We start from the raw sequence: 27,935 nt of genomic DNA, 5'->3' as shown, positions 1-27,935 counted from the left end.
TGTAAGGCTTGATTGCACCAGATTTAGGCATGCAAAATCCATGATATAGCTTTTGATATGATAGCTGTTAACAAAAGTTTAAGCAACAAAGTTTTTTATTCCTTAAGGATATTCACTTGTGTCCTAGGATCAGAAATCAATAGTTTATCTTCTGCCTCCACGAGCCTCACAGATAAAAGACAACATATTTGTGAAGTGAAAGTAGCATTTATTGATCTTTGTTTCCCCTTTTTTCTACGTTTAAGTGCATAAAAGCCGGTTTAATTTCATTAATCAGACTGCAACCATGGCAGCAAACAGAATGGCAGATCAGTTGACTTTGCTACCATAAGTCTGTATACACAAAACAATAAAGCCATTACGCCAATACAACTTCAACAAAAATGATTAATATTACATATACTAGTTAAAGGAGCAATATGTAACAATTGTCCAAAAATTAGTATTGCAGTCCAAAAAGCAAGTTGGAGCTATAGATGGTATATTAAATAGCTTGAAATCCCATTTAATACTGATACACAGTCTGTGGTTGAAGCGAGTGGTTTCCTCCTGCCCCCTCCTTCCCAGACTTGAGGAAGCTCAGGCAGACTGCAGAAAAACTGCAGGAGCTGAGTCAAGTGCAACAATTTTACAATAACAACCAATGTTGAGTTTTCACTGTAAGTTGATCAGCTGTTGTTCCTGTCAGTTGTCTGTCAGTGTAAAGCTAAATTCATTAATCTGAAAACAAAAGCCCTCTGCTCTGATAAACTCACCTCAGAGGTTGGACATCAGCGACTGTCTGCCAGACTCCATTAACATATTGCTCACTTTAACCATTATAAACATCTACTCCTTCTAAAAAAAAAATTAGTAATGTTTTTCTAGTCATTACTCATTCAGCGAACATTCAGTGTTCATTTGAATTTTTATTAACGTGAAACAGGCAAGCAGTAACACCATTTATTTTCAGGCACCCAAATAATGACAAACGTTTACTTCAAAACTTAAGAGTTTGAGTTGGGCTCAAAAATCTTTTGCAGTAAGTTGCCTTGAAACTTTGAGTTGTCTCAGTGTTTCTTTTTTACAGTGTAGACATTTCAAAGACACTGCAGCTGTAGCATTGTTGTCAGAGAATCATGTATTTCAACTTAGCATGTTTCCTTGATCTCTGACATATTGTGGTCATTTTATGATTTATTACAATAAATATATTACAGATTTCTCCTTTAAACAAGAGTCAAAGCACAACAGTTATGGGAATCACTAGTGCTGCATTATAACCCATTACAACAACCTGTATTCAAAAATGAAAATGGTTATGGCTTATGGGTGGTTTGTTACTCCTTCTCTTTTCCTGAGCTTACTCTCATACATATGTATGGTGCTGAGGCAGGCAGGCAAGAGTGGGCTGAGAACAGCATGAGGCTGTGTTTTGCACTGTGTATATCTAATTGCCTGACCACCAACAGTTACAGCCAGATTCAAATCCAATGCTAAATGTTTCCTGAGCTGTTTTCCACTTCCCGGCCCCAAAGCCAACCTCCCTGGAGCCCCGCGGAGGCGGGGCAAATGGCCCGTCTACCTGCCGCGAGTAGAAGCCGCCGTCAACCTTTATCAATCTGTCAATCAGGCAGGGACTGTCAGAATGAATTTCAGAGCATTAAGCCCCTGCTACTTCTCCTGCAGGATTTGGCTTCAGAACAGTTTCCCAACTGCCAATGTTATGTCCATGCAATTAGACCGAGGGAGAGGTAATGGTGTCACTCTCCTCCAGGTGTCTGGATGGGCTGCATCTGGACAGGCAGAGGAGAGGGTGTTCGACAGGGTGCAAGAGTGCCACTGAGCTTTCACATGAACATGTCAAAGCAACAGATTTTTTGTCTTTTTTTGCTGCAGGCATCAATTAGTGGAACTGGAGAGCTTTGTGTGAGATTTCATTCACAGCTATGTTATGTACAAAGGTCACCATGTCTCCTGCTTGTGTCGAAGTAGAGTGCGAAGAGAAAGTTTTGAAACTGGAATCCCTTGCATGTCTTTTATTTTATTCCTCCAGAGAGATAACACTCTACTGATGAGCACACAGTTTTGTTTTTTTTTTGGATTTCAGTGACAAAAAAAAAGTAGCACTAAATGTCAAAACTGGTTTATCTTTAGTTATTAAGTTTCTATTCAACACTTTGTCTGAAGTTCTAAAACAATCAGTAGGAACAGCGATGACTAAAAGAAAAAGAGGCTCCGCGAGGATGAGATCCCCTTTTTGGAAGAATCAAAGTGGGGCATCATAATGGCAACTTAGCTGTGGATACAAAGCACTGTGGGACTTGCTCCCAAACAGAAAGAGAGGGTACATTGATCTGAGCAAAGTGGTATGATAAGTAGGGAAATTAGGTTTTCATTTGCATTGAAAATGTGGGGAAATATGGCTATCACTCACAGGCTTGCCAAGACTTTCCTTAATTGAATTGGGAATTTTATTGTGTCTCACAACGCATAATTCTCCACAAAGAGTATGCAAGTGGTCTACCCAGACTGCTGTGGGTTCACAATAATGTGTTGACATGTTTAAAGCGGCAATCCATACTTTTGACAGAGTAAATGTGAGAAATTGTCATATTCCTAATTGAATAGTTTTGCCTGCAAATTTGAAAAAAATAAAATTGGACAAAAAGATTTGTCAGATAGTAATAGAAAACACTAATTTTAAAACAAAAATTTGGATTTAATTGTCTGAGTCTTTTTTAAAAGGCCTTCTATTTATTTGAGATTGATAGCAGGTTCTGGTTATTGTTTTGATTGTTGTTTCTGATTTGTGTTAGAGTGACAAAAAAAAAGTCTGTCAGAAGTTTGTCTTTTCCTGGAAAATGATTGTTGATGATTCATCCTGAACTCAGAGGCATATAGTAAATTGGCGTCCAGTGAAACGTTTTCTTGCTTGTGACGCCGTTAAAGCATGGAACAAAAACACACAGATTCACTGGAGCAGACTGGAGTGTTCTGTGGGCCACAACTTTAAAACTGTATTCACTGATCTGATTATTTTATGTAGAAAATTAGTGATGCATAATCACAGCCAATACCAATAATTGATAATTTCCTGCTTTTCATTGTGGATACCAATAAGATTTCACAATTTTGTATTTTAAGAAGAAGTTCATTTAAGTTGTAGTGAACAAAGATGTGTGATTTAATATTCCAAAATTCTGACCAAACAAATCTAACCGACATTATTATTACAACAAAATCAAAAAACTCTTCAAATAATCAATTATGTACTTGTACTAGTAAAATTCATCAAAACTTCACAAATATATTTTGTCTTCCATAAAGCATTTTGTCAAAGAATTCAAATGAAATGCTTTGACATAATCTGCCAAGTCAGACATAATTATAGTCTGTCTTTACTGGTTAATGAATATACGCCATTTTTTCATATCCTTTACTGTTGAGAGGTAAACACTACTTTGGCAGATTTGTGGGCATTTTTTTTTCTTACATGTCTACATATACATGTATTCACATTCACGTGTGTGTGTGTGTGTGTGTGTGTGTGTGTGTGTGTGTGTGTGTGTCTAATGTTTTTCTTTCTCACACTGATTTTAACTGGTATAATTCAGCACTTCTTGCAGTTCCTTATAAAATGCCTTAAAGTCACAGTAGGATGAAGAAATATTTTCTTTCATTTTGTATGCTAATTTTCCATGTAAAAACATTTACATTGCAATAAATGCCCCCAAAAGTGCTCTTTTAAAAAATATGCTTGTGGTTTAAAATCAAAATCCATTATGAATACAAATGTAGTTCTTGTATGTCCTGGGAAATTGTGTCCTCAGTGTATGCTGCACCTTAAGCCATCCATTACCTATAAATCTTTTTCTCTTCCTAACCGATATTACATTAGATTATTTCTGAATAATGCTGTCCTACATTACATTTTGCCCTAATATTCTGTATCAGCTAAAAATACAGTATACCAATTTAAGGAAGCAAGAGGCTCACAGATGGTGTATTGTGACTTTATAGGCATTTTCTGTTCTTTTAGATGTAGGCAGCGCCTTTGATTTTTCCCCTTTTCTTCATAATTTAGACATAAGGATGTACTGAAAACACAGATCTCTTTAGAGAGTGTATGCCACCACAAATTTAGCTACTCGCAGCCCATTTAACATCGCCTCCATTTAGGTCATAGCAGATGTCATTGACTAAATGTAGACCAAAGCTATTTTTGGTTGTTACAAATGACTCTGCAAAGCAATAGTGACGCAAGACAGATGGATCTGATGCTTCTTGGGGGCAAAGGACTTGTGAAATTCCAGCATCAGTTAAAAATAAGTCAGTTCTAAAAGAAAAAAAAAGAAACAAACAAACAGATGGATGAAAAGAAATCTTTCGTGCTCCTTTGTGAACTCTTGCAAATATGCTTTGGCTAACAGCCGCTCTGCTCAGCTCGTAATGCAGATGCAAGGCATGGCAGGTGTTAAATAGCTAGACCCAGTTTGTTTTTTGTTTTTTTTTTATTGTTGGGCATCTGCGACTGACATGCAGCCATAGAATTATGGGATGAACTGCTGACCCTCTTGGTCGAAGAGGAACCCCCCACCCCCCCGGCCCTGTGCACACGGCTCCAGCTCTGAAAAAGAACTGTTGTCTGCAGGCCAAGAGATAAGCCTTCTCTCTGTCTGTTTCTCTTTTCTTTTTCTCTGGCTCCGTCTCTCTCTCCCTGCCGCCATCTCTTCCTCCTTCTCCACATCATTTTTCGATTCTGTGTCTCCAAATATTTTCCCTACACAGACACACACACACACACACACACACACACACACACACACCTATACAGTCAGTGCCGGACGTCGGATGCCCTGCTGTTCTGTACCCTTGTCCTATTTGTTTTGTGCTGACAAAAGCCTCCCCACTCAAACCCAACAATGGATGACCTGAGTGTCTTCACCCTCACCTGACTCTGAAAGTCCTGACTGTGGGCAAACCACTCCATCACGCTGCCCCCTTTGCCAACCTGAACAGCTGATTCTAGGAGTTCCAGTTCCAGTCATGACCTTGATGGGCAACACGGAGGTCACCGCCGCATTTCCACCTCCACTTCATCTCTCCTTCCGCCTGTCTTCTGATCCACATCAGTGGCTCTGAAGCCGAACAAGGACAGGCTCTAAACATTAGGTCAATTAGTCACGTAGTTTGCCTTTTGGCAAGTCACAGATGTACACAGAATTGGTAATAAACCTCAAGCTGCAGACTGGGCACCATGTTTTATGTGGTAGTGCCAGAATATGTAGCTCTGTGAGGGTCACTGCAGTCATGATTAACCTAAAGTCTTTGGCAGCACACAGATTCCGACTCTTTTTTCAGTTGTAGTTTATTTAACAACCTGTACTTTGTATTAAATTAGACAAAAAGAAATAATATGCTCTTTATTATACAATATTAGACCCTCCATTAGACCTTTCTAATGGGGACTTTATTAAAGGGTTACTACCATTAATCAACATTACAACAGAACCATACTGTATTATCCCCACTGTTAGATCCTTATTAGACTTTATTAGCAGGTAATTGGGAGCATATTACAAAAGTAACTTTACATAAACACACACTTAGCCCTCTATTTGACTTTATTAGAGGTTAATTACTGTAGAACATGTTAAAACAGAAGTCTCCTGTAAACTGCAGTGAAATCACATATGTGCAACTTGAGATAGACCTTCTTGACCTTCTTCAGCTGGTCGCATGCTATTGGTAGAGTAGACAAGACAGATCTTCTAAATGGGGAAGTAGGAGATTTGAGATTTTACTTTAGTTTACAGTACTCTTCTGTTATGTGTCCTTAATTACCCTCTAATGAGGTCTATTATGGGTCTAACAGTGGGAAACAACACACTTTATTATAGTTCTGTTGTAATGTGTCCCAAGTTACACTCAAATATTAAGTCAAATTATGGTCTAACAGTGAGAATTAATGCACTTTAGTTTACGGTACAGTAATGTTGTAATGTCTCTCTAATTACCCTCCAGTGTCTAATATTATTTCTGTTTCTTGTGTAATTTGATCCTAAGTCTTGTTAGTGTACTTTTTTCCCTTCTCACTGGACTAACTGATCATCGGACTGTATTCACTGACCATTCAAACCATAACTGGACTATTTTACACAAATAAACTTTAAAAAACATACAACTACAACAGAATGGATTTATGATAGGATGTAAAATTAGCTTCATCCTCATTTACCAGCACAGCAACAAAGTGATAGTGACTTCTCACTGGAGAAAAAGAACAAAAACCAAATCAGTCCGTGTCTTATCCTGTCCGAAAAAAAGCCATTCTTAGTATCTCTATCAACCATCTCATTTCCAGAGAATAATCAGTGCTCACTTACTGGGAGCCACAAAACTGAGTGAGTCATAGTTGAATTGAGGACAGTGGAGCGGCTTTACTTGTCAGACTCTTCCTACTTTCTTTACCACGGGCAGCATGCAAATATGGATTTTGCTGTGTTGAAATGGATGTACTGTATGCATGTGTGTTACTCACGGCTGTACACGTGAGTCAGTGTGGATGAACACGAGCATGCCTCGCTGATGGATTCACTCAAGAAATGACCCCGGTTAATGATCAACTGTGTAACTCTGTAGCTGCATTGAATATATTGTATAGTGTGTTTTTTGTATGGCAGCTAAGAAAAGGGATGGAAGCACCACTTACATTAAATCATTCAATCACACCGTATTAATTTTAATCAATCTTAAGGTGCATGAACTCAGGGTAAAGGTGACCACTACTGAAGTCTGTGTGATCTGTCATTAAAATTGCTTTTTGTGTTGATTTTTAATCTTTGAATTAATAAAATTAATCATTCAGTCCATTTTGGTAGACTTGTAATAATGTTACAATCAGAGGCTGAATTATTGCCATTAGGATCAGCCGTTGTTCTATTCGCTTTACAATTTATGTATCAGAAATAAATGAGAAATAAATGAGAAGAGTTTTTGTGGCAGCGCCTAAAATCAAACAACCTGCAGTATTTAATGCTAAACTGTATTTAGTTCTGCAACTAATGATTGTTTTTATTATAGATTCAGGTGCTGGTTATTTATTCGATTCAACAATATACATGTGAAAGCAGTAAAACAATAGCCACCACATTTTCCTAGAAGTTGACATTAATTGGCTTTTTTTTGTCCGAACAACAGTCCAAAACTTAAATTCAAATAAATAAAAAATAAATATTAATTTGCTACTGTCAATTACTTATTTCATGGGTCTACACATTACACATTAACATGAATCCAACATATTAAATCAGCCTATTCTCAAATAAAACCTCATCATTTTATTGAACATATCAATTAGTTAGCTGTATTATTAAGCATAGCCTACAGACACTCTTGTGAGCCATTATGGATTATAACTTAATGAGGAAGAGACTCTGATATAGCCTCCACTTCAGAAACCACCAGTGAAAGTGCAGAGGGTCAAGCTAACGCACCTAACATGAGCCATTCAGTTGGGTTAGCAGCTACAGGTAAGACCCAGAAGCATTCAATGCAATACATGAGGCAGGGGGTCCCTGCTCAGTCTGTCTATCAGCTGAGGGATCTGTGGCCTGAAAAAACGTTGAAGATCCCTGATTTATTAAATAGTTACTGATTAATGTTCAGTTGATCGACTAATTGACTGATCAACTTATCATTGCATTTCTTATTGTTTCACAGTAAGATGAAAATTGTAGTTCTACATCTCTTGATTTAAATGCACAATATGAAATTTCTGTTGCTAGAGGTATTTCTCACATTAAAACAATACAAAAGACATAGTTTGATGACATCATGAGGTAGCCACAATATGCCCATGAAAATCTTTCTGACATGACTTGAGCAGAAATCATGTTCCCGCACGAGGAAATGTATAAGTTTTATTCATATTGTTTAGTCAGGTTCAGCGGCCTCCGTCCTCACTCTCTAATGTACCCACATATCCATGACATGTCCAGTGTTTTCCCAGAAGATATACTAACTAGCATTTTGTAAGAAATGCACCATTCACTTGAATAAATTCCAAGTTTCTCTTTGTTTAGCCAATATTCACAATTTAGTGTCCACATTATATGCCATTATGTGCAAAACATCTTTAAAATTAAAATCCCATAAATATAGAGGATGTAATTCTGATTATCATCTTATAGTGGGTTTTTCAACGAAAGCAATGTGATATGTATCTAATCACATATCACTGATATCATCTTTGACAAATATTAATGTTTCTCATCAAACAGCCGCACAGTCATAAAACAAGGGTTATAAAACTAGTTAAAGAGGTTAATGGCAAACCTTGGGCTGTTAGTATTTTGAGACCCTTGATAAGATCACTCTTTTCATAGCCAAGCAGCCATGTAACAACAGAGACTGGTTCTCACAAGCCTCCACCTGGAAATCACTGGTGATTGTGTTTACTGGAGCAAAACAATAAGCAAGTAGCCATGGCTCAGCATCCTCATGAACATACATACAGTGTCTAATATTGTACATTGATATGAATTAGAATAATGAGAACCCTTCATATGACAATGCTGGATACTAATGCAGGAGACATGTTTTGAAAATGTGAAAAAAGTGATTATTCATATTAGTAAAGGCATCAGAATGAAATATTGAATACTATGTGGACCAAATCATCATTTTCCCTAAAAATATTGGGAAATGGTTGACACAGCATAATGTTGGCAACAAAGAAGACAGTCCGGGAGGTTATTAACCTTGGGAATTTGTTAATGCATGTTAATCAGTAAATTCATCAGTAAATTCAGTTTTTTTCCCTCCAATCTGCTTTTTGCATAATCATAATTAGGATTTTTCTCTCTAATCAGAACCTGAAGCACACGGGCCGCTGCAGCCCACATCAACCTGCAGTCCCATTCCCAGTTAATATCCTTGAGAATAACAGCAGACCAAAAAGCCTAATTATATTTTTCACCCTCACAGACCTTGCTGCATCGCCTACTTTGCATAAAAGTCAGAAATCTTGGGCTTCATCTTCTTAGTCATAAACTGCCAACTGCACAGGTGACTGCGCAGATGACAAAAAATATTAATCACCCAAACAGTTTGTTGACATGTTTTGTCCCCGTCTGCTCTTAGCTGTGTGTCTGAATAATTAGGCTGTCCTCTCCGCTGTGCCTCTTTCATCTCGCACTGCCCTGTATTGGATGGTGCGTTGTCATGCTATTGACAATGACAGTGGTGGCAGCCATCCATGCCGTGCCACTGGCAGAGTGTGAGCTGGCTGCGCGAGGCACTGAAAGGAAGAGAGAGACGGAGATTCCAGAAACATGGAGAGCTGTTTTTGAAGACGCTCAGCGGGGTTACATCTTGGCGTTTTTACATCTCAGACTCAAAGATTGCGAAGGTGTTGCCCTTTACAGTGAATCACAGTGACTGTGGTGAAACATGTACAAACATTACAACAAAGGTCACCTATAAGCTGAGCATAAAACATTCTTTGTTCAGATACACAACCACCGCTGAATTTGTACTAGAGCTGGAGGTATAACTCACTATCATGGCCAACTTATTCACCTGCAGCCTCAACACCTGCTTCACCAGCACTGGCTGGCACAGTCCACGCTCCATGTTGGGTAGACAGCTTCCCCTTGGATATCATCCCCAGTGAAATCCAACACCACCAGTCCAATTTCCAAGCCAGCCAAAACGACTGAAAAAATGGTGCACTTAAAAGAAACTATTGCAAAGCAAAGAGAACCACATAAACGTAGGAATCTAGCCAATCACTGGTCACAATCTCATTTTTCCCGCCTTTTCACCATACTCCCAGCATGCTCAGAGACTTCCTGAGTGAGCAGGTGTTATGCCTTGATGCAGCTCCGTGTGTCACTCTGTTTTACTTGGCTAGTTTTCCATGCAAATGTTTAAATTGTGTGATTCATAGTACAGTACAGCTGTCCATGATGATTTTTTTTACAGGATTCAGTGTTTTCGTGAAGGTTAATATCTCAGTCTCCAGCACCAGCTCTGCAATACTCAGGTGGCCTCGTCTCTGCAGGGTAATAATGATATGATAATAATGATACAAATAGTCTAATGGACACAGATTTCTTTTATCCAAACATGCTTATTACTTTTTGAAATATAATGCAGTAATAAAAGAAACTTAAAAAAAACTTTGAGTACATTTAAGTTAATTTTAGACAAGTTCTTGATTTTAATATTATAATATTATTACAATATAGGCTATACGGGATTGATAAAAGTTAATTAATGACAGATTAATTTGATCATTCAAGTAGAATGTAACCTAACCTCTACTATCAACTAAAGTTTGGAAATGTAATATAGATTATTTTATGAATGTGCTTTGGATGTCATCTGATATTCAAATATATGTGTTTAATATGTTGGCCTGTGTGTCTTTATATGTTTCATAGGTTATGCATTGCTCTCAGAGAATATACAATATGTTGCTGTGGAAATATTGGCATTGTTTGGTATAAGCGACATATTAATGTATTTTTTAAATAACAGTTAATGTTTCTTGTTCTGTAAACTGCTGTAAGATCAACACATCCAGAAAAATGGACACAGCATCATTGAAATCCAAGATTATCCCCTTCAACTGAAGGATACTTTTTAAATCTTTACTGTAAAGTTACATATTTCCAATGCAAAACAGAACATTTCGACTTATAAAACTTTTTTTTTTACTGTTTCTGATTATTCAATATTCCCCAGTTAAAGGAGTGGTGGTGTTGGGTTTCACTTCATAAAATTAGTGTAGTTAAAAATTTAAATGAAAAAGAGAGAGATGAAAAGTACAATAAGTGGATGTGAAAATATATTATAGAAAATACAGCATTTACCTGATTTGACATGACTTCCAGTATAAATCACACCCACTTCCAGTCTTTAATCCAAATACAGACACAAAGACTGATCATTTTGATGGTTGAAGACATACAGATACAAATAATAATGTCTCTGTGCACCTCTACCAACATCTGTAAGACCAACTTTAGCCTAAGGTCGGTAGACCCGCTGTAGACTGCACCAGTCTCATCTCATTGTGAAATTCCAATGTTCACTTGCATAATAAGTGAAAACAAAAATAACTGATTGGTTCAATAAGACAGGTCTCGCTCAGGTCTGTGGTGCAGATTAACTATGACACCCTGGGAAAGACAGGCTCCTCACAAAGTGAAGAAATTAATGACATTTAAATGTTAAATGGATCTGTGTTTAGTTGGCATTAATTAAGTGGATTAGAAACAAATCCCAGTAAGAGAATCTAATATTTTGGCATTTCTAGAGTCTTGTTGCTGTCATGGCAAGGTGTATTACCTCTGTATTAGCCTATTATTCCCTTCTAAGATCGTGTGATCTTGCAATCAAATCCCTGTATTATTTGTTAGAACTCTCGGCATTTGAAGACAAATAGGAAAACCTTTTTTAGCAATTTAAGTCAAATTCACAAATGTTGTTATGAGCCCATGCCACATTAAATAAAACTTCGACTTTGTTCACTGTACGGTATGTTCTAAGGAGCTGTGCATTGCATCCAACAAGCTATGCCAATTCAAGTTTCAGCAAACTCTGACATTAGAAAAAACAAAAACCTAAAACCATTTTATTTATGAACTTTATGGGAGCATTACACAGGCCAAAAGTACAGAGCAGCCTAGTAGCACCAGCTCAATTCAGGGCAAAAATATTCCTTAAGATCAGTCAACGTCTTGGCTAGCTTTTGAAAATGTTAACTTCTTGGAACTTTTGCAACTACTAACTCAGGAATAATAATCTTTGTGATGTTGAAACATCAGAGAGCGTTTGGGTGTTCTTTTGTCAGCATTTTTGAAGATTTAATTTGATTTTGTGAATGGACTAAAGACTTTAAACTAGACTGGACTAAAGACTTTAAACTAGCTTTAGTTACAGTAATATTTTTCTTAGCACCTGTTGCAAATTGGTTCTGCACGGCTGTGTAAAGAACAGCACAGCTGCTCTCATTTGTGCCAGTATAACAATCATTTGTTCAATAATGTGAAATATGATCATTCCTCAGTGATTTCTCCACTGAATTTTATTTGTTTAACAACCGGCATAATGTTTAATTCAGCTGCAGAAAACAAAAATAGAAATGTGAAAATGTAACTATCCAAATCATAAGTAATGTCTAAAGACATATTGTCGACATGTGTGATAGTAAAATTACTTTAGCAAGAATGCAGTTGAGGTCATTTAAAACATTTCCAATTCAGAGAAGATTTTTTTAATTTGCACTTTTGTTGTCTGGAGTCCAACACAATCAATAAAACAAGTCTAAGTGAAGACAGGACAACCTAGCAGATGTTGTGCCAAAATTTATAGACCCTAAAAAATGAGTTTTCCATGGCGGTATGTCCTTATTTTGTCCTCTGTGTGTGTGTGTGTGAGTGAGTGTGTGTGTCTGTGTTGTTTTTTCAGGACACAAAGAAAATATGCTTGGGGAAATGTGCTTAGTAATGAATGACCAGAGTCTATGCTAATGTATAACTCTGACAACTTGCTTATAGAATCGTTGGACATTTGTGTTTTGAGATAATAAGATCAGAACTCGGCACAAATGTACTTTATAACAAGGTGAATGGGAGGCTGAGCTTCATTCATCATAATCCCATGAAATATTTTAGAAATTACATCAACCAAACTGAAATGTTAGAATGATTTTTCCTCCCTCATAATTCTAACACAAAGACTTCATAATGATTGACAAAGACGTTTAATGTGTCAAACTACAAGCATACATTGATTCTACAAGTTGTCAGGCTAAATGTTACTCTGTAAAACTGCATTTCTTCCATGATAGATTCCTTGTGCAGCGGCTTATTTCCTTTGATTATGACAAATTACTGACAAATAAGCATTTTACAATAAAGAACTTGGAAATGGAAATAACAGCCTTTCCACTATACAAAATGCTTTTTACTACCCTTTCAGCTGCAACTTTAAAAGCACAATATGTAAATTCTGCCACTATGGGTTCTCTCTCACAATAAAATAATAACAAAAGACATAATCTGATGCCATAGTGAAGTGGCGTGGGATCATGGGAGTTGTTTTCTTCATGAAAATCAGACATGACTCAGGCAGAAATCATGTTCATGGACAAGGTCGACAACTTTCCCTCCCTGACGCATCTGATGTGTCCTGTGTTTTCCTGGAAGTTATAGCAACTAGCAGCTAATTACGGCTAGCAGAAAATGTACCGTTACCTTGAATAAATGACAGATTTCTCTGCATTTGAAGATTGTTGGAAACATTTGGAATAATGTAACTACACAACTCAGCAGAACATGTAACATATGTCTCACATTTATAGACACTTTAATATGGAAATGTTACACATTATAGCTGTAACTAGCAAGCCAAAAAGCCAAACATCATTCTATTATTCAGCAATTTTCTTCATCCCTAGAGCTGTGTATTGGCAAGAATTTTGCAATATGATACTATTACAATACAGGGGTTATGATTCACTACATTGTGCGTAGTGTGATACTTCTAAGATCGAATTCTAGGAAAAGTGTCAGCATAACAAACACACCATATGCATAAAATCTGAGTTAAAAAGGTTAATTTTTTATGCAATTAGAACAGTGAAGACAGACATCAACACCGCTATCTAGAAGTCGGGTTTAAACAGCACAAAATGAACCACTGCACGACTCTTTGCATGTGTCATGTATGACATGACGTGTTTTCGAGAATCGATACTGAATCACAACACATAATATCTCAGTACTCAAGTGTATCAGTGTTTTCTTACACCCCTGCTCACCACACACACCAACCACGAGATGCAATATCATTCTTCCATGGCTCAAATAATCAGAAACGCTAAATATTCATAGCTCTAAGAAGCCACCTGTAAGTAATCTGTGAGCACCTGCTTGACATTACATGTCAGGATGGACATGCTATATGCATCAACTTGATATTTCTAAAAAAGACCTTAAAAAAACTTTGAAGTTTTTTAAGGCCAGAGGATACAGATGCTAGGTTGTGTGCCATCTCAGTTCAGCTATTTCTGCCGGTTAAAACTGAACAATCTCATTCGAAACTGGGTTGATTTATGATGCATCACAGACTACAGCTAAAAATAAAAGGAAGGACAAAAAAAGCCTCCTGATGATCCCTCAGTATAACACAGTTCCAAAGATTGTAGCTGGATTAAGCTGCTACAGCGGTGAGTGGGTTGGCCCACGCCGCCCTGAGCACTTTCACAGGCTACGGAAATGGAGGAAAATATAGCATCTCTTTGAAATCAGATCACATTATTAATTTGTAGATCTCATTATGCCTTACGTGCATCTGTACTCCTGGTAGAAATTAGTATCCACACCTGGTAAAAGAGACAGTCTGACAGCCTAATGGAGAGCAAGCTGTCCCTCTGCGTACAGTATGCTTTGACACAATGAAATGATGTAGCTATTCTTGGAGGCTGCTTGTGCACTTCGATGGATGCCATTTTTCACACCATTAACTACAGCCTACTGGTTTTATTCACAGCACAGAGATAGGCCAAAACAATCCTAAACACGCCCACGAATGAGCACAATTGCAACAATTGATCTAAGCTGTTCCACCCAGTCTGTCGCAATTCTGTGCTGCGAGAGAAACCATTATCTCCATCCATCCTTCATCTCTTTCCCCCTCTATCCCTCTCTTTCACACATTCACAGTTTTTCTTTGCTATGCCTTTAACTCCTTTTTCATCCTTTTCAGCTCTATACGTGCCTAGGGACAGGCAAAAGGGTTTTGTGGCTGAATCACAAAGTACAAAAACGCACGGCAAAAATTTTCATTGCTTTATCGGTAACTAACCCACAGAAGCCGCGTTAGTTGATATGAATCAATGAGTAAGACGAGCGCAATTTTTGGAGTGTTTACCTCAGCAGAGGTCTAACCTAAAGCCCTCATTACAGTCTATGCTGAGTGCAGGGTTCGCGCAGGGAGGCAGAGCTCAAAGGGCCAGCTAATCCAGTGGGTCTTACAGGCATGATGGGCTAGTCAATATGCTGGGCCTGCATCCTAAAGAAGCTCGAGCTCCACAGCAGAGCTAGGTAAAAGAGGCTCAGGGGAATGCTTTGCGTGGTGCAGTTTTATTCTCTCCACAGCTGTCAAGGTTAGATGCCGCTAAAGTCTTAACCCGTTGTTTACCGCTACAGTGCTCCCTGCCGTCTTTCATTCTGCTCTCCTTTCAGTGCTTGCTCACACCTTGACAACTGTTCAGTCATTTGGTCATCTGCAGCTAAGAGAGATCAGAAAAAAAAAAAAAAAATTAATTAGCTCTCCACTGTTCAATGTGCACTAATGTTTATCAAATACACTTTTATGGCTTACTGCAGAAAAAAACGATTACACTGCAGTCTTCTGATCTTATTTAGGAATGACTTAAATGACAAGAAACTGTTTACTGTACTTTTCTGACCAATTAGTGTTCATCAGAAGCAGACCATCTGTCGAGACAGGCCAGTTTAGGATATCTTTTACCACCTAGACCTTGGACAGGTTTCCTCAAGTCTACTGCAATTCACAGAGCCATCACAGGATGGAAGTCTTTACCAAATAATGTCTTTAAAACAAATACCAGAGCGGCTTTTAAGAAAACAATAGAAGAGTATTTAACAAAATTAATTCCATGACCAAACACAAGATGTTTTCTGTTGTTTGTGGTGTCTAATGATTTGATAATGGACTTTTGTATTGTAAATTTGTGATGGACTCCAGGAAGACTAGCTGACGTCATAGCATTAGCATATGAGGATCCTTGTAAACTAATAATATTAAAGATTATTCTGGTGCTGCTACAATGCCAAGTGTCATGGATGAGCCCCCATGTTAGGACAGACTCAAAGAATGTGACAAAAAGGTCACAAAAAGAGTCCACACAAGAGCTTTACATAAAAATAAGAATAATTTATTGAACTAAGGCTAACACTAACACAAGATAGATACCAATTGTAGGAAGGGAGAGGCAAACTCAAAGGCCCAGGTGAGCTCAACCAGCTGACCACCCTTCCATGTCAGCCGGTTGCCCACTGAAATTAGCCAAGACAGCCTCCAGGATGGTGGGAGGGGTGTCACACAAGCTATTCCTGGTAAAAGCATCAACTAAATGCACATGACTAGACTTTGTGTTAACAAACAGGAGAACGACTGTGGCCAGGTCAGAATCTATTTAAAATCAGTTCAACCAAGAGACGATCTGACATTTTACTTCAAATCCCGAAGCAGTCTTTCATCAGTCCTGAGAATAATTGAGCCTCTGATTCATTCCAAGAACGGCCAAATTTGTGTAGAGCTCAGCTCAAGGCAGCAACACAGGTGTGGAGATGGCAGGGTGTTTTGTGTTCAGCGGAGAATAGATAAGGCTTGAGGTACCTTGTTCTTGTTGTTTTCCTGAGCAAAGAGAACTCCGCTAGAGGCACGTCACCAAGTTTAATTTAGGAATTTAATTTCCACACACAAAAGGGGTCAGGCAAGGAGGAACAAATTGACAGACACAGCAGGCGGGTACTTGTCATTTCTTCCAAATGGCTTTTAATAAGAAGAAACCCTTTGGCCCAGGTATGTCAGGTTGAAGGGTACTTTCCTCTGTTAGTGGTTAAGCATTCGATGTTGTCCACTGAGTGTTGTTGGCCTGCGAGGACAGCTGGGCGGCCTGTTCAGGGGTCGGGGAATGGGCCAAACCCTGCCTTAGTCTGAAGTAAATGGATTTTCTGTTAGAAAACAGGCTGGGCCATCCTCAGTGGAGATCACTGGGCTGTGATCAACTGGGCAGTAAACCCACCCGACACTGGCGGCCAAGTCAAAATGGCTGCTTTGTGGGACATGATCCACCAGGACACAGCTTTGTGACTGATTGTAATTTCTGATTGTAGGCATTCATTTGGACAAACCACAATCTCCTGCCAGGGTGATGTGAAATTCAGCCATATCAAGTCATCATTAATGGTTGGATTAAACTGGCTTTTTATTTACAGTGTAATTACTTCAGCATGTTGACACATGCACAGTAGAACACTGGTGAAATGTTTTTGCTTTGTCTTTATTTTCCCAAATCTGTAACTATAAAAATAGATCTACTTAAAAGGGTTACATGATTGGATTTTTGCCAATATCTTATATGCCAGTATTTTCCTAATCATTCTTACAGATTGATGATGCCGATACTAATATATGCAAATAGAAAATCAAGTCTCTTCTGTTGTGAATTATTATATTATTACTTTCATCATGGTGGTCCACTGTCAGATGCAGACAGAAATGACCTTCACTGGACAAAAAAAACAAACAAAATCGAAAACAAAAAAACTGCTGCTGACAGATTTTTTTCTCTTTACTTTTCACAAATTTGTCATAAAGATCAGGATGACAGCCCTTAGGCTGGAGATATACTTGTTTTTCAGACACATGTTTATGTTCACATACAAGAAGTATTAATTTCTTAGGACGTGCACCGTCATTACTCCAAAGGGGCGCAGGATACACGAAGCAGCGTATGGATGCATATGCAAACAAATAGTTAAAAGTAAGTTAATCACCAGCCTGAAGATGGGCAGTTAAATTAGTAGTGATGAAGGAATGCAACTTGGATCTTCCTCACATGACTGATGCTGATCAATCATTGTAAAGCAATGCAACTTTGCTATCTGTTTAAGACACTTAAATAAACAAAAAAAAAAGCTCCACACCACAGATGTACTCATGTCACATCATCATAATGACATAAATAAATCAATCAATGCAATATTTACCTTAAAGCCACCAATGGTGTGCATCAAGCTTATGTATCCCTACTACTTAATTTAGGATAAAGATTTAACCCAAGTAAAAAAAAAAAAATGGGGGTAAATCTGGATTTTGTAAATACTTATTTTAATTTCTTACTCACTCTAATAATTTTGAAATGGTTTATTGTATTACGTGCTTCTGCAGTGACCCATTTTCCCCGCAGGAATCCTCAAATTTTCTAATATCTTTGCCATGCCCTTAAACGTTCCCTAAAATATTCCCTAGTAATAGGATCAGCTATTTCATGGAACGAGAGTGTGTCTACCACCAGCCTTTATATTGTTCTACTCCCTGAGTGAAAGTGCTCGTGTCCCCCTTATGCTTAAATGTTGAAGGATTCTTGCTAGGCAGTTTTCTGCTCCCTGCCCTGCTCAGCAGCAGCAGCAGCAGGGGGAAACACACAGTGAGGAGAGGATATGGCCCCCGCAGAAAAAAAATGGCCCTTTGATTTTGGTTTTGGTCTCCCTTGGGCTGCCTCTGGGTTTGGAACAGATTTGGTTCAGAGCTGAGCGCGTCAGCTTCAGCAGCAGAGAGGGGGACCGTGTCCCCCCCCACCCTCGATGGCGATGTGTCATAACTGGTTTCAGTCTCTGTAAGGAGATGCCGCTGTCTGGCTGGTCTTGGGGGCCAGCTGTTTGGATGCCTCACCCTCCGCACCAAGCTTTAACAATGCAGCAGTTAAGCACGGCTCAGACACACGGTAGCCTTTCTGACACGACAGTTTTCTTCAAAAGATTCCATTTTAGCACAAATCACTTGATTTGACAGCCAGGCCAGTGGGATCACACTTCTGCTATTGGCTGAAGAATAAAGATTGAATAGACCACCCTATCTGTGCCAATGTGTCTGCCACTGTGCCCACAGGTGACTGTAGCTTTGAATGAGATGTGCTCCTGCATATTTAGTGCGAAAAAAAAAAGTATTTAGTGGAATCAACTAATAATTTCTCATGAGATGATTCAACTTCAGATTTCTATTATTTACCTTCAGAACACTTCAGAACTTAAAGAACCAAGCTTCAACATTGCAGCATTTAAGCTTGCCTCAGACATGAGAGAGCACCACACGGGAGCCTATCTGATCAAATCATTTACATAACAATTTTCTATAACAAACTCCATTTTAGCACAAATCACTTGATTTGACAGCCAGGCCAATGGGATCACGCGTCTGGTAGTGGGTGATGAATAGAGACTGAATAGACCACCCCATTTGTGCCTCTATGCCCACGGATGACTGTAACTTTGAATAAGATGTTCTCCTGCATATTTAGTGTGCTGTCAAAAAAAATCCTACATGAATCTAGTGGAATCAACTAATCTTTTCTCATTGACTTAAAGGTAGAATCAGTAGGATTTGTCCGAGCTCTTCTTAAACGCTCCAGAAAGATAGTTGATTGTCGTGTTTCATTCCCAGGATTTTTTTTTTTTCAGGATGTTTTGGGTTGATAAAGCTCCTGAGCACAGTGATGATTGAAAGGGATTTTTTTTCTGAGCCTATACATTGTTTTGTTTTTACAAAAGTGTGGCAAATTATGGCTCTAATGTAAAGATATACATTTTATTTGTTGAGGCTGATTAAACTTAAAATGTTTTCAGAACACCTTAGAACTTATAAACACGAGTTCTGCTTGAAATGATGAGTTAAATGAATGTACTATACAGAGTACAGAGTCAACTCAAACTGAGAAAATGTAAAGCGAAAAATCAAATTTGTTTAGAATGTCTGTCACTGTGAGTTGCTGGTTCACCTTAATATCTAAAGGGTCCAGTGTGCAAGATTTAGGGGATTTATTTGCGGATTATGGCAGAAATTGAATATAATACTCGTAAGCATAGTCAGTCGCTCTTTAAGTTTATTCATCTGAAAATAAGGATTGTTGTGTTTTCCTTACCTTAGAATGAGCTGTTTATGTTGCATTTCCATGTTTGGCAGTAGCCCAGAAAGGACAAACCAAACACTGGCTTTAGATACAGCCTTCTCTGTTTCAGTTGAGAAGTGAGATGAGGAGTTCGCAATTTGCAAGACTACTGCTAGATGCCACTAAACCTACACACTGATACTTGAAGCTTATTGTACATGTTTTCTCAAGTGCAACTGAATTATTATCAAGTTTACCTGACTAGGAAATGTATTTGTTTTGAATCATTACAAATTACTCCAACTTGTCTTTTCAAATTCAGGCAACCTAGACACTTTTTTTCAGTTAAAACAAATATTTTTTATTTTTTTTTGTGGTGTGGTTCGGTAAACTTGTCTAACATGAGGTTGACATGGTTTGTACTAGACGCGAGCGATAGTCCTGCTGCTGCTGCTCACAGGTGATTTTCAGGAGATCAAAAGTATGCATGACACACTTTGAAAAATCTATTATATAGTTCTAAAACTGCATGGTGGCCAATCTCATTACTAAAGCTGTTACTCAGGGCTTCATTCCTAAAAAGCTGACATTTGGAGGACGCGGTTTTCACCTGACACTAGTGTTTTCCTGCAGCCTCCCTCCTTTGTCTTCAGGCCTGTAGTTGAGTAGAAGCAGCCTGCAGCGTTACGATGAGCATGGCTGACTGATGGAGGCCAGTGTCCTGGACGTGCTGTACTCTATGCTGCTGATAATTGCTCTTAGTCCGGCTTGTATCCACTTCTCTCATTTGAAGCTTTAATTCTACGAGTCTTGATTGCCTTCCTGTGTTCATTTGTCTTGAGCCCAGCGCAGACGCGCAGCATCGTCTGCTCATGGTATGATTCTGCATAATAACTACATCCACATAATAACAGTCCATCATTCCTGTTTGGTTCCATATAAAGATGTGTAGCTCACTGCCAACCCCCTTCCCCCTAGCCCATGCCACTGCTTCTTCTCCCCAGTCTCAATTTCTTTTTTTTCAGTGCTTCATTAAATTCTTTCAATTTACCAGCCTGTATCTCTCTAATAGCCAACATGAGTGCACTCCTTCATTTGTGCTTCCTTAGTTGCCCTTTTTATAGTGAAATTTAGTTTTAGCAAAAGGAGCACCTCAAATTTCAGATCTGGTCTGTTTGGTGCCATTTTTTCCCTTGTTTATTCTCAGACTTTTAAGTCCAAGGTTGACATGATACCTAAATGAATTATTTCCTCTGGAGTTGCCAGTCCTGTCAGTATTATTATTACAAATGGTGCAGTTTATCAGTATGTTACCTTCCAATGTCCTTCCTTCAGATCCTTCTCATTTTACCTGTCATGAGGCCTGTAATGGGATTCACAAGTAAGACAGGCTGCATTTGACTGTAATAGGCTTTTGAAGGGAGCAATCTTGAAAAACTGTGCATGCTCTTGTGTTACATTTATCTTTGACATAAAGGAGATTTACTGCCTGAGATTGTCCTGTATCACAGACAAGCAACTGTGATGCTTTACATTAAAATGATCACTCTGATGAAACAGTAAACACATAGTTTAGGAGACAGTCCATAATTTAATGTTTTCATCTGCTTCATCTCTCTCTCTCTCTCTCTCTCTCTCTCTCTCTCTCTCTCTCTACACACACACACATATATATATATACATAAATATAAATACGTGTGTGTGTGTGTGTGTGTATACCGCTAAGACTAACAATTATTTTCATTATTGATTAATCAGTTGATCATTTTCTCTATTAATAGATTAGTTTGTTGGTCCATAAAATGCCAGAAAACGGTGAAATCACTGTTTCCCAAAGCCCAAGGTGACATCCTCAAATGTCTTGTTTTGTCCATAAACCAAAGATTTTCAGTTTGCTGTCTTAGAGGAAGAAAGGAACCAGAAAATATTCACATCTGAGAAGTTGAAAACAGAGAATTTGGACATTTTTGCATAAAAAAAATACTCAAAACGATTAACTAATCGTTGACTAACTAATCAATGAATTGACTGGTCATTGGAGCTTTATGATATATTGTGTGTAAGTGGCTGTCAAACTGGTCTTTTTTGAGAGCCAAGCAAGGACTGCTACATTAGGTTGTTGGCTAATATGTGTAGCTACCTCTGTGCTTGGTAAAATACTAAACCAGCATTAATATAGTCAGTGACCAGTGTGCTAGGATGTACAAAGCTGCTGTATATTCTGAATGAAAAAAACACAGGCCTCACATACATAATTGGAAATTTCCTTTGTATTGCTTTTCAATTTAACATCCAGTGTTGCTCATTTGTTCCCTCAAAATGGCTGTTTACTGAGTGTTTGATAAAAAATTCCACTAGAAATAAGCAAGCAGAGATTATTAAAGGCAAGGTTAAGCTATGGTGCTGTCCTCAGTGTTTTTATATTTCAGCTTTTTAAATTTCTGAATGCCATGCACTTGCCACGCAGGAATCAATCCCCATTTACATGGCAGTTATTAAAGTTTAATGGTACATTCACTGCAGAGTGTTGTTTATAATGATCCAAACTCTCTGGTGAAAGTGATGAACCTGTTTTTGCCAGTATTAAAGTTGTCAGGTTAGCACTTGTTCTCCAGGGACGATGAAGATGATGAATTCTGGCAGACAAGAAAGTAAGATCCGTGGGTGACCCCTTTTTAAGACTTGCGTGCCCTTGTTGGGAAAGCAAGCCACAGTGGGATGGAACCATTGGAGGTGAAGGTCTTTTCTAAAAGCACAAATCTGATCATGTTCAACCTTGAATTTCCTTAGTTCATACCATCATGTTGACTGTGTTCAGTATTTAATCACTTTGGTATTGGTATTGTTACAGTATATTGGCATTGCTTGTTAATATCAGTTATCTAATGCAACATTGTGCTGGAAAAACAACAAGTAATTTGGGATGGGTCATTCTCATGTTTAAAAAAAAAAAAACTGTCACCTACTTTTGTTAAATCCTCATTTTAAATGTAGTAAAAAAAAAAAACAGCAGAACATACTTTTTTAATTAAAAAATGTTTGGGTAGGGGTGCTTCCTTGACTTAAATTGAATTTGTTTGAGGTGCAAATGCATGCAGATACATGTATACTGAAAAATTCAGAGTTCATCTGTCCAAGTTGTTAAAGTTCCTACATGACCCTGGTGTGACAAGAAGGGCATTTTAGTTGTATTAAAAGTGAGTTGATTTTTGAGTATACATTTTTAATGGTTGATGCATAAAGACAAGACAGCTTAAAACCAGAAAATCTCTCAAAACCTCACATTTATAGGTCCAGACAAACGATCACAATTTGAGGCAATAGACAGATGGTAGATTCTGTTGCAGCGTGGCTAATAAAAGGGTTGAAATGAGGTGTTTTAATTACTTTTTTAGATTCAGCTTTTGTCCAATTGGCACAGTCGCATGTCTGTGATCTTGAGCTATGAAAGCAGTTCTGTGAAGTAAGTATAGTAACAGACCAGTAGCTTCTTAATTTCTGGGCAGCTACGTGCTTTGGAGTGTCAGCTTCGACTCCTCAGAGCACTGCAGTATCTCCTGTTCCCCAAAGACCTTGTGGGTGATAATCAGTCATTACTGCTCCTTCACGCAGTTATTTATTTCACTACATTCACGCAGCAATTCATCATTTATTTATGTGACAGTTGTTATCTATTATGTTGTTCCTTTCATGTGGCCAAGAATGAGAGATTTTATGGAACATTAGGCATCCATGCATCTGATGGCACGACACTGATCCCGTTTCTTCATCTCCCTTTGATACAGTCTGCAATCTCGCAGGTCAGTTAATTGCAGGATATTGATACCAGCATTATGACCCGCCACTGCAACTAATATGATTCTTTAGCCATTTCAATATGTGGGATTGTGCTCTCCCAATAAAAAATGACATTTGAGCCACTGTGCAGAGCCCTCTCTAATGGGGTCTGGGATAAGAATGGTAATATGCGTCGGAGCTGGCAGAGGCACAGGCCGTGTTTTTGTTTATAAATAGCTCCAGCCAGCATTATTCCACTTGCAGTTGTCCCATAATCATCAATCACTCCCGCGCCCAGGCCGGCTTCTCCTGTTCACCAGGGAGGAGGCGCACAGTGAGCTGTGCCCTTGCACCTTCAACTGTGCAAGTACATAAAGTAGAGATAGGTGAGTGGGACAAAGCTGGGAGAAGTTGGGGGGCGGGGGGGGGTTCGTGTGTGGTGATGGAGTGAGTTATGGCAGCTTCTCCTCGGCCGCTCAGAACACTTCTCTTCTTTCAGGTCATTACATGCGCTAACATCCACCATTTCGCTTCTTCAATACATTTAGAAACACACACGCACACACGCACTCCCTCTGCATCCGTGATCAGACGCATGTGGGAGGTTAATCATGCGATGCGCTCGGAGGATGTGGGACGGGTCAGACACAACTGTTTGCTCAGGTTTCATTTGTCTCTGTCTCTCTATCTGCCTTCATCTCTTCCTTTGGAGGAGTTGCGAGAAGAGCTCACGGCTTTGAAGATGCTGCAGGGGGAAGATCCCAATGAGATGATGAGGGCCATTTTGTACTCACACACACGAGCAGATTTACTCTGATTGCTGTCACACACTCATTTTTCTCAATCTGTACACGTGTAGATGCATGTAAGAACACATGCTCACACACAGGTATCTCTTTGTTGATCCCTGTTCAATCTGTGTACTGTATATACACGCACATAAATCTCCCAGCGTTACCATGGCAGTTGCAAAAAAATACAGTAGGAATCCAGCTGATCCTTAACAAAATGGTTATATAACTATTGCGGCGCTAAGTCTTATATCTTATCTAAGCCTGCCTCTGTGTTTCCTTTCAGCCTGGCTTTGTTGCCTTTCAACAGCTCTTCACATCCACTGTACCTCCCACAAGACACCACTGAACACATGAAGGACATTTGTAATTGGCGATAAGCAATTGTTTGATTGGAAAAGGAAGACAGTCTTGCTGTGGTCGTAAGCAACAATATCGTCCTGCTACAAAAACAACCTCAAAAAAGTGAGATCTCATCACTTTCAAATCTTAATCAAAATCTCCACACTGCGAGAAGGAATTTTACACTTAATTAAATGCAGCCTACTTGAGAAGCACACCCACCTGGCACCCACATTCTCTCCCTGCCTCGGTTTAAATCCCCCCCAAAAGCCTGAAGTGTGTATGTTGAGCCTCACCTCCCGGAGTTCCTTGGCCACATCCTTGAGCTCTATGAGGATACCTTCCAGCTGGTTGATCACCATCTTCATGTGGCTGCGGATGCGTTCTCTCGGGCTGGGGGTCTCAGAGGTGTCCCGGGCCGGAGCTCTGCTGAGGGACATCCTTTACAGGGCAACGTGGGGCCAGTGGCCAACAGGCTGAGGGCGTGGGGGAGCCGAGTCGGGGTCCATGTCTTTGGCTACGAGGAGCCTCAGTGCTACTGATCCGAACAGGGGCCCCGGCCACGCAGGGAGACCTCAACATCTTAAAAGCACCTGGGCAGCCAAAACACCTTGCCTCGCCCGCACTCTCGGCACAGGGTCACACTCTGACATCCATGCCCTCTGGTAGACGCTTCCAAAAACGAGGAGAAAACGAGCATGGGAAAAGTCAAACGCTGTAAATCCATGGAAAAGGAAGAGGCAAAATTCATGGGCTGAAGCTGGCATGAAACTCTTACATAATCGTGTTGAGCCAACTCATCTCATGTGTCAGTGTGTACGTTTGAAATTGTTCCCGAGGAGGTGCTATTTAAAACACCTGTCTATACAGGGAGGAAACTTTTCCCCTCTTCCACTTGTCCTGTACAATCTTTTTTACTTGTGAAACACAGTGACATAATGGCAGGCTAACATACAAAAGTGAGAGCAGAAAAGGGGTTTGTATTAACCCTTTTATATAGAGAAAGCTTTCCAACATAGATAGAAAAATAGAACTCCCAGCAGTGGCTCAATTTTCAAAATGCTCGTGTTCTACATTATTGGCCAGCGGGGACAAGATTTGCCTTCTAAATATAGTCCCTCAGTGAGGGCTAGTGTCTTTTAAATGAGAAAGGACAGATCCTGTTTGGGGGAAAAAGGGGATATTCCTCTGTGCAGTGTGGCGTTCCCTCTTCCAGGAAAAATAAAAAGATTGTCAGTAGAAACTCGCATCAAAATAAACTTTGCTTCGCATCCATTTTCTTTGCAGATGATGACTTACTCGTGTTGTCCTTCGTTTCTCGTCCATGAAAGGGAAGGAAGAAGGAAGGTAGGTGTGGGTCTTTTTCCACAGGAGCGTCCAATCTCCCCCCAAAGCAGGGCTTATTCCAGGTGGCGTGGGATCAGAATGAATTGATTTCCAAGCCAGTGGAACGTGACGTGCGATGAGAATTTGTGGAGGGATAACAAAAAAATCATGGTGTGTCGATGAGACACAGTTACAGGGGGGCTGGAGGGTGAACAAGCACCCTTCCCCAGGAATTTGGGTGGCAGCTCGTTTTATGCAATGGCGCTATGCAAGTCCTCTCAGAAAAAAAAAAACACTGACCCACAGCAGTCCACAGGGGTGTGCCCAAAAAAAAAGACAAGGGAGCAGAAAGAGAAAAGGATTCTCTTCTCTCCTTCAGTTGTTGCTAAGGGAACCCGGTCTGCCTCCTTGTGCTGTGATTGGATAATTATTTTACTTCTTATCCGTGTAGTGTATGTTTTCTCTGTGGACTCTCTTTTAGAGAGGCAGAGAGCTCTGTGCCATCCAGCAGGACGAGATAAATCCTATGAAAGCTTCCCAGAGGAGCCCCAGAGAACAAGCAGGGGGGAGAGCTTCTTCTCGCCAAATCCAGGGCGATGCCACTGCCACAGGGTGCGCTGGCCAATCACACATGGCACCTGGACAGACGGGAGGGAAAGCAATCATTTATTCTCACATGTCTCACCCCATCTTTTCCATTCCAACAGCCCTTAGTTTCTCAAAACCAAAGCAGCGTTAACAAGAAGAGAAATTAGTGTGAAGAAGCTGCAAAGATGGTCAGGAATTAACTGCGTTGACGATTTTTTTGGCTAAAGCTCTTGCTTCAGCTGCACTTGCCTCACCTCACATGCACACACACACTTGCCAGAACACACACCTACTCACCTTTCCTGTGCATCACTTTGCTGTTGCTATGCCCAGAGCTCACTGTCCACGCACAGCAGGATCATTCAAGCTACACACAACCTGCTGGTTCTTTAGCAGTCCCTCTGTCGCACACACTAACATCTTCTCCTCTCGCCGCCTTGCTTCCTCTCTCTTTCTCTTTCTGTCTCACACACACAGACACACGCACACACACACACACACACTCTCACACTCACACACGCAGTTCTCTCCCTCCCTCCCCTTACTTACTGTCTTGACAGAGAGAGAAGCTTCTATCAGCAGGGTTATTTCACTCTGAGGCTGTGGCTCATCAGAGGAGGAGTAGAAGTGGAGGATGAAGCTGTGGAGGAGGAGGAGGAGGAGGAGGAGGCAGGAGGCATGAGATGGGAACGATGAATGGCCCTGATAGCACTCTGAGAAGGGAGAGAGAGGAGGCTGAAAGATGACTAACAGCCAGAGCGGCGAGGAGAGCTCCCGCTCCGGATTGCGATGCCGCTGCGGCCGCTACCATCACTCAGACAACTGCGCTGCCAAAAAGCACGCCACCCGTCATCCCCGTCACCAATCGCCCGCATCGGGAGGCGGCAGACAGAACGCCTGAGCTGCTGTTGCTGCTGTGAAAAAGGAGCTGTGTGATTCCCGTGACAGCCTCTCCCTCTCCGTCTATCTGCCTGTTTTTGTCTCTCTCTGTCTCCCCCCCTCCTCTCTATCACTCGTGCTCTTTCCCTTTCTCCGTCCCCGTCTCTCTGCCCCTGCGCCCTCGCTGTGTCCTCGCTGACTGCCGGATGAAGGGAAGCTGATGCCAGAGTTTATCGTGGGGCTCAGGCTCCTGCCAGCACCACTCGGCTGTTCTTGCTCGGCTCTGTGGAGGGAGGGGCTCCGGTGCTTTAAAGGCACAGTGCACCGCACAGGCAGGCAGTCCCCTCCTCTCCTGTCTTCTCCTCCTTCACTTGCTGGCGTCCACACTCCCTCACTATCTCCTCTCTCACGCTGCCTATCTAGCCTTTGTCATAGTTCTATCGAGGGTGTTATCTCTCTCTTAAATCAGGATGAAGTCTTCCTCTGCCTCCAGCCAAGCGCTCTCTTGGGACGGGGTGTCCAAAAAATCCCTGGCT

General features: G+C 40.1%; 1 protein-coding gene across 2 annotated transcripts in view; it reads right to left on the bottom strand.

The window, feature by feature from the left end:
- insyn1 (inhibitory synaptic factor 1) overlaps window positions 1-27,661 on the bottom strand; it is a 65,893-nt gene extending 38,232 nt beyond the window's left edge. The window contains exons 1-2 of one of the 2 annotated variants that reach the window (XM_084720218.1): window positions 27,070-27,661; window positions 24,903-26,570 (exon numbers count right to left, since the gene is read on the bottom strand). In XM_084720218.1, coding sequence (XP_084576344.1) covers window positions 24,903-25,046 — 144 coding nt within the window. In that variant the 5' untranslated portion in view covers window positions 25,047-26,570; window positions 27,070-27,661. Of the gene's footprint in view, window positions 1-24,902; window positions 26,571-26,817; window positions 26,998-27,069 lie in introns of those variants that run through there. The other variant, XM_084720227.1, reaches the window with a different exon arrangement.
- Between the last annotated feature and the right edge of the window lie 274 nt (window positions 27,662-27,935).

Source organism: Lutjanus erythropterus, chromosome 1 (assembly GCF_056507025.1).
Source record: "Lutjanus erythropterus isolate fLutEry1 chromosome 1, fLutEry1.hap2, whole genome shotgun sequence".
In the NCBI taxonomy this organism is placed as follows: domain Eukaryota; kingdom Metazoa; phylum Chordata; class Actinopteri; order Lutjaniformes; family Lutjanidae; genus Lutjanus; species Lutjanus erythropterus.
Note: the sequence above shows the minus strand (reverse complement) of the source record. Positions and strands in the feature narration are given on the sequence as shown.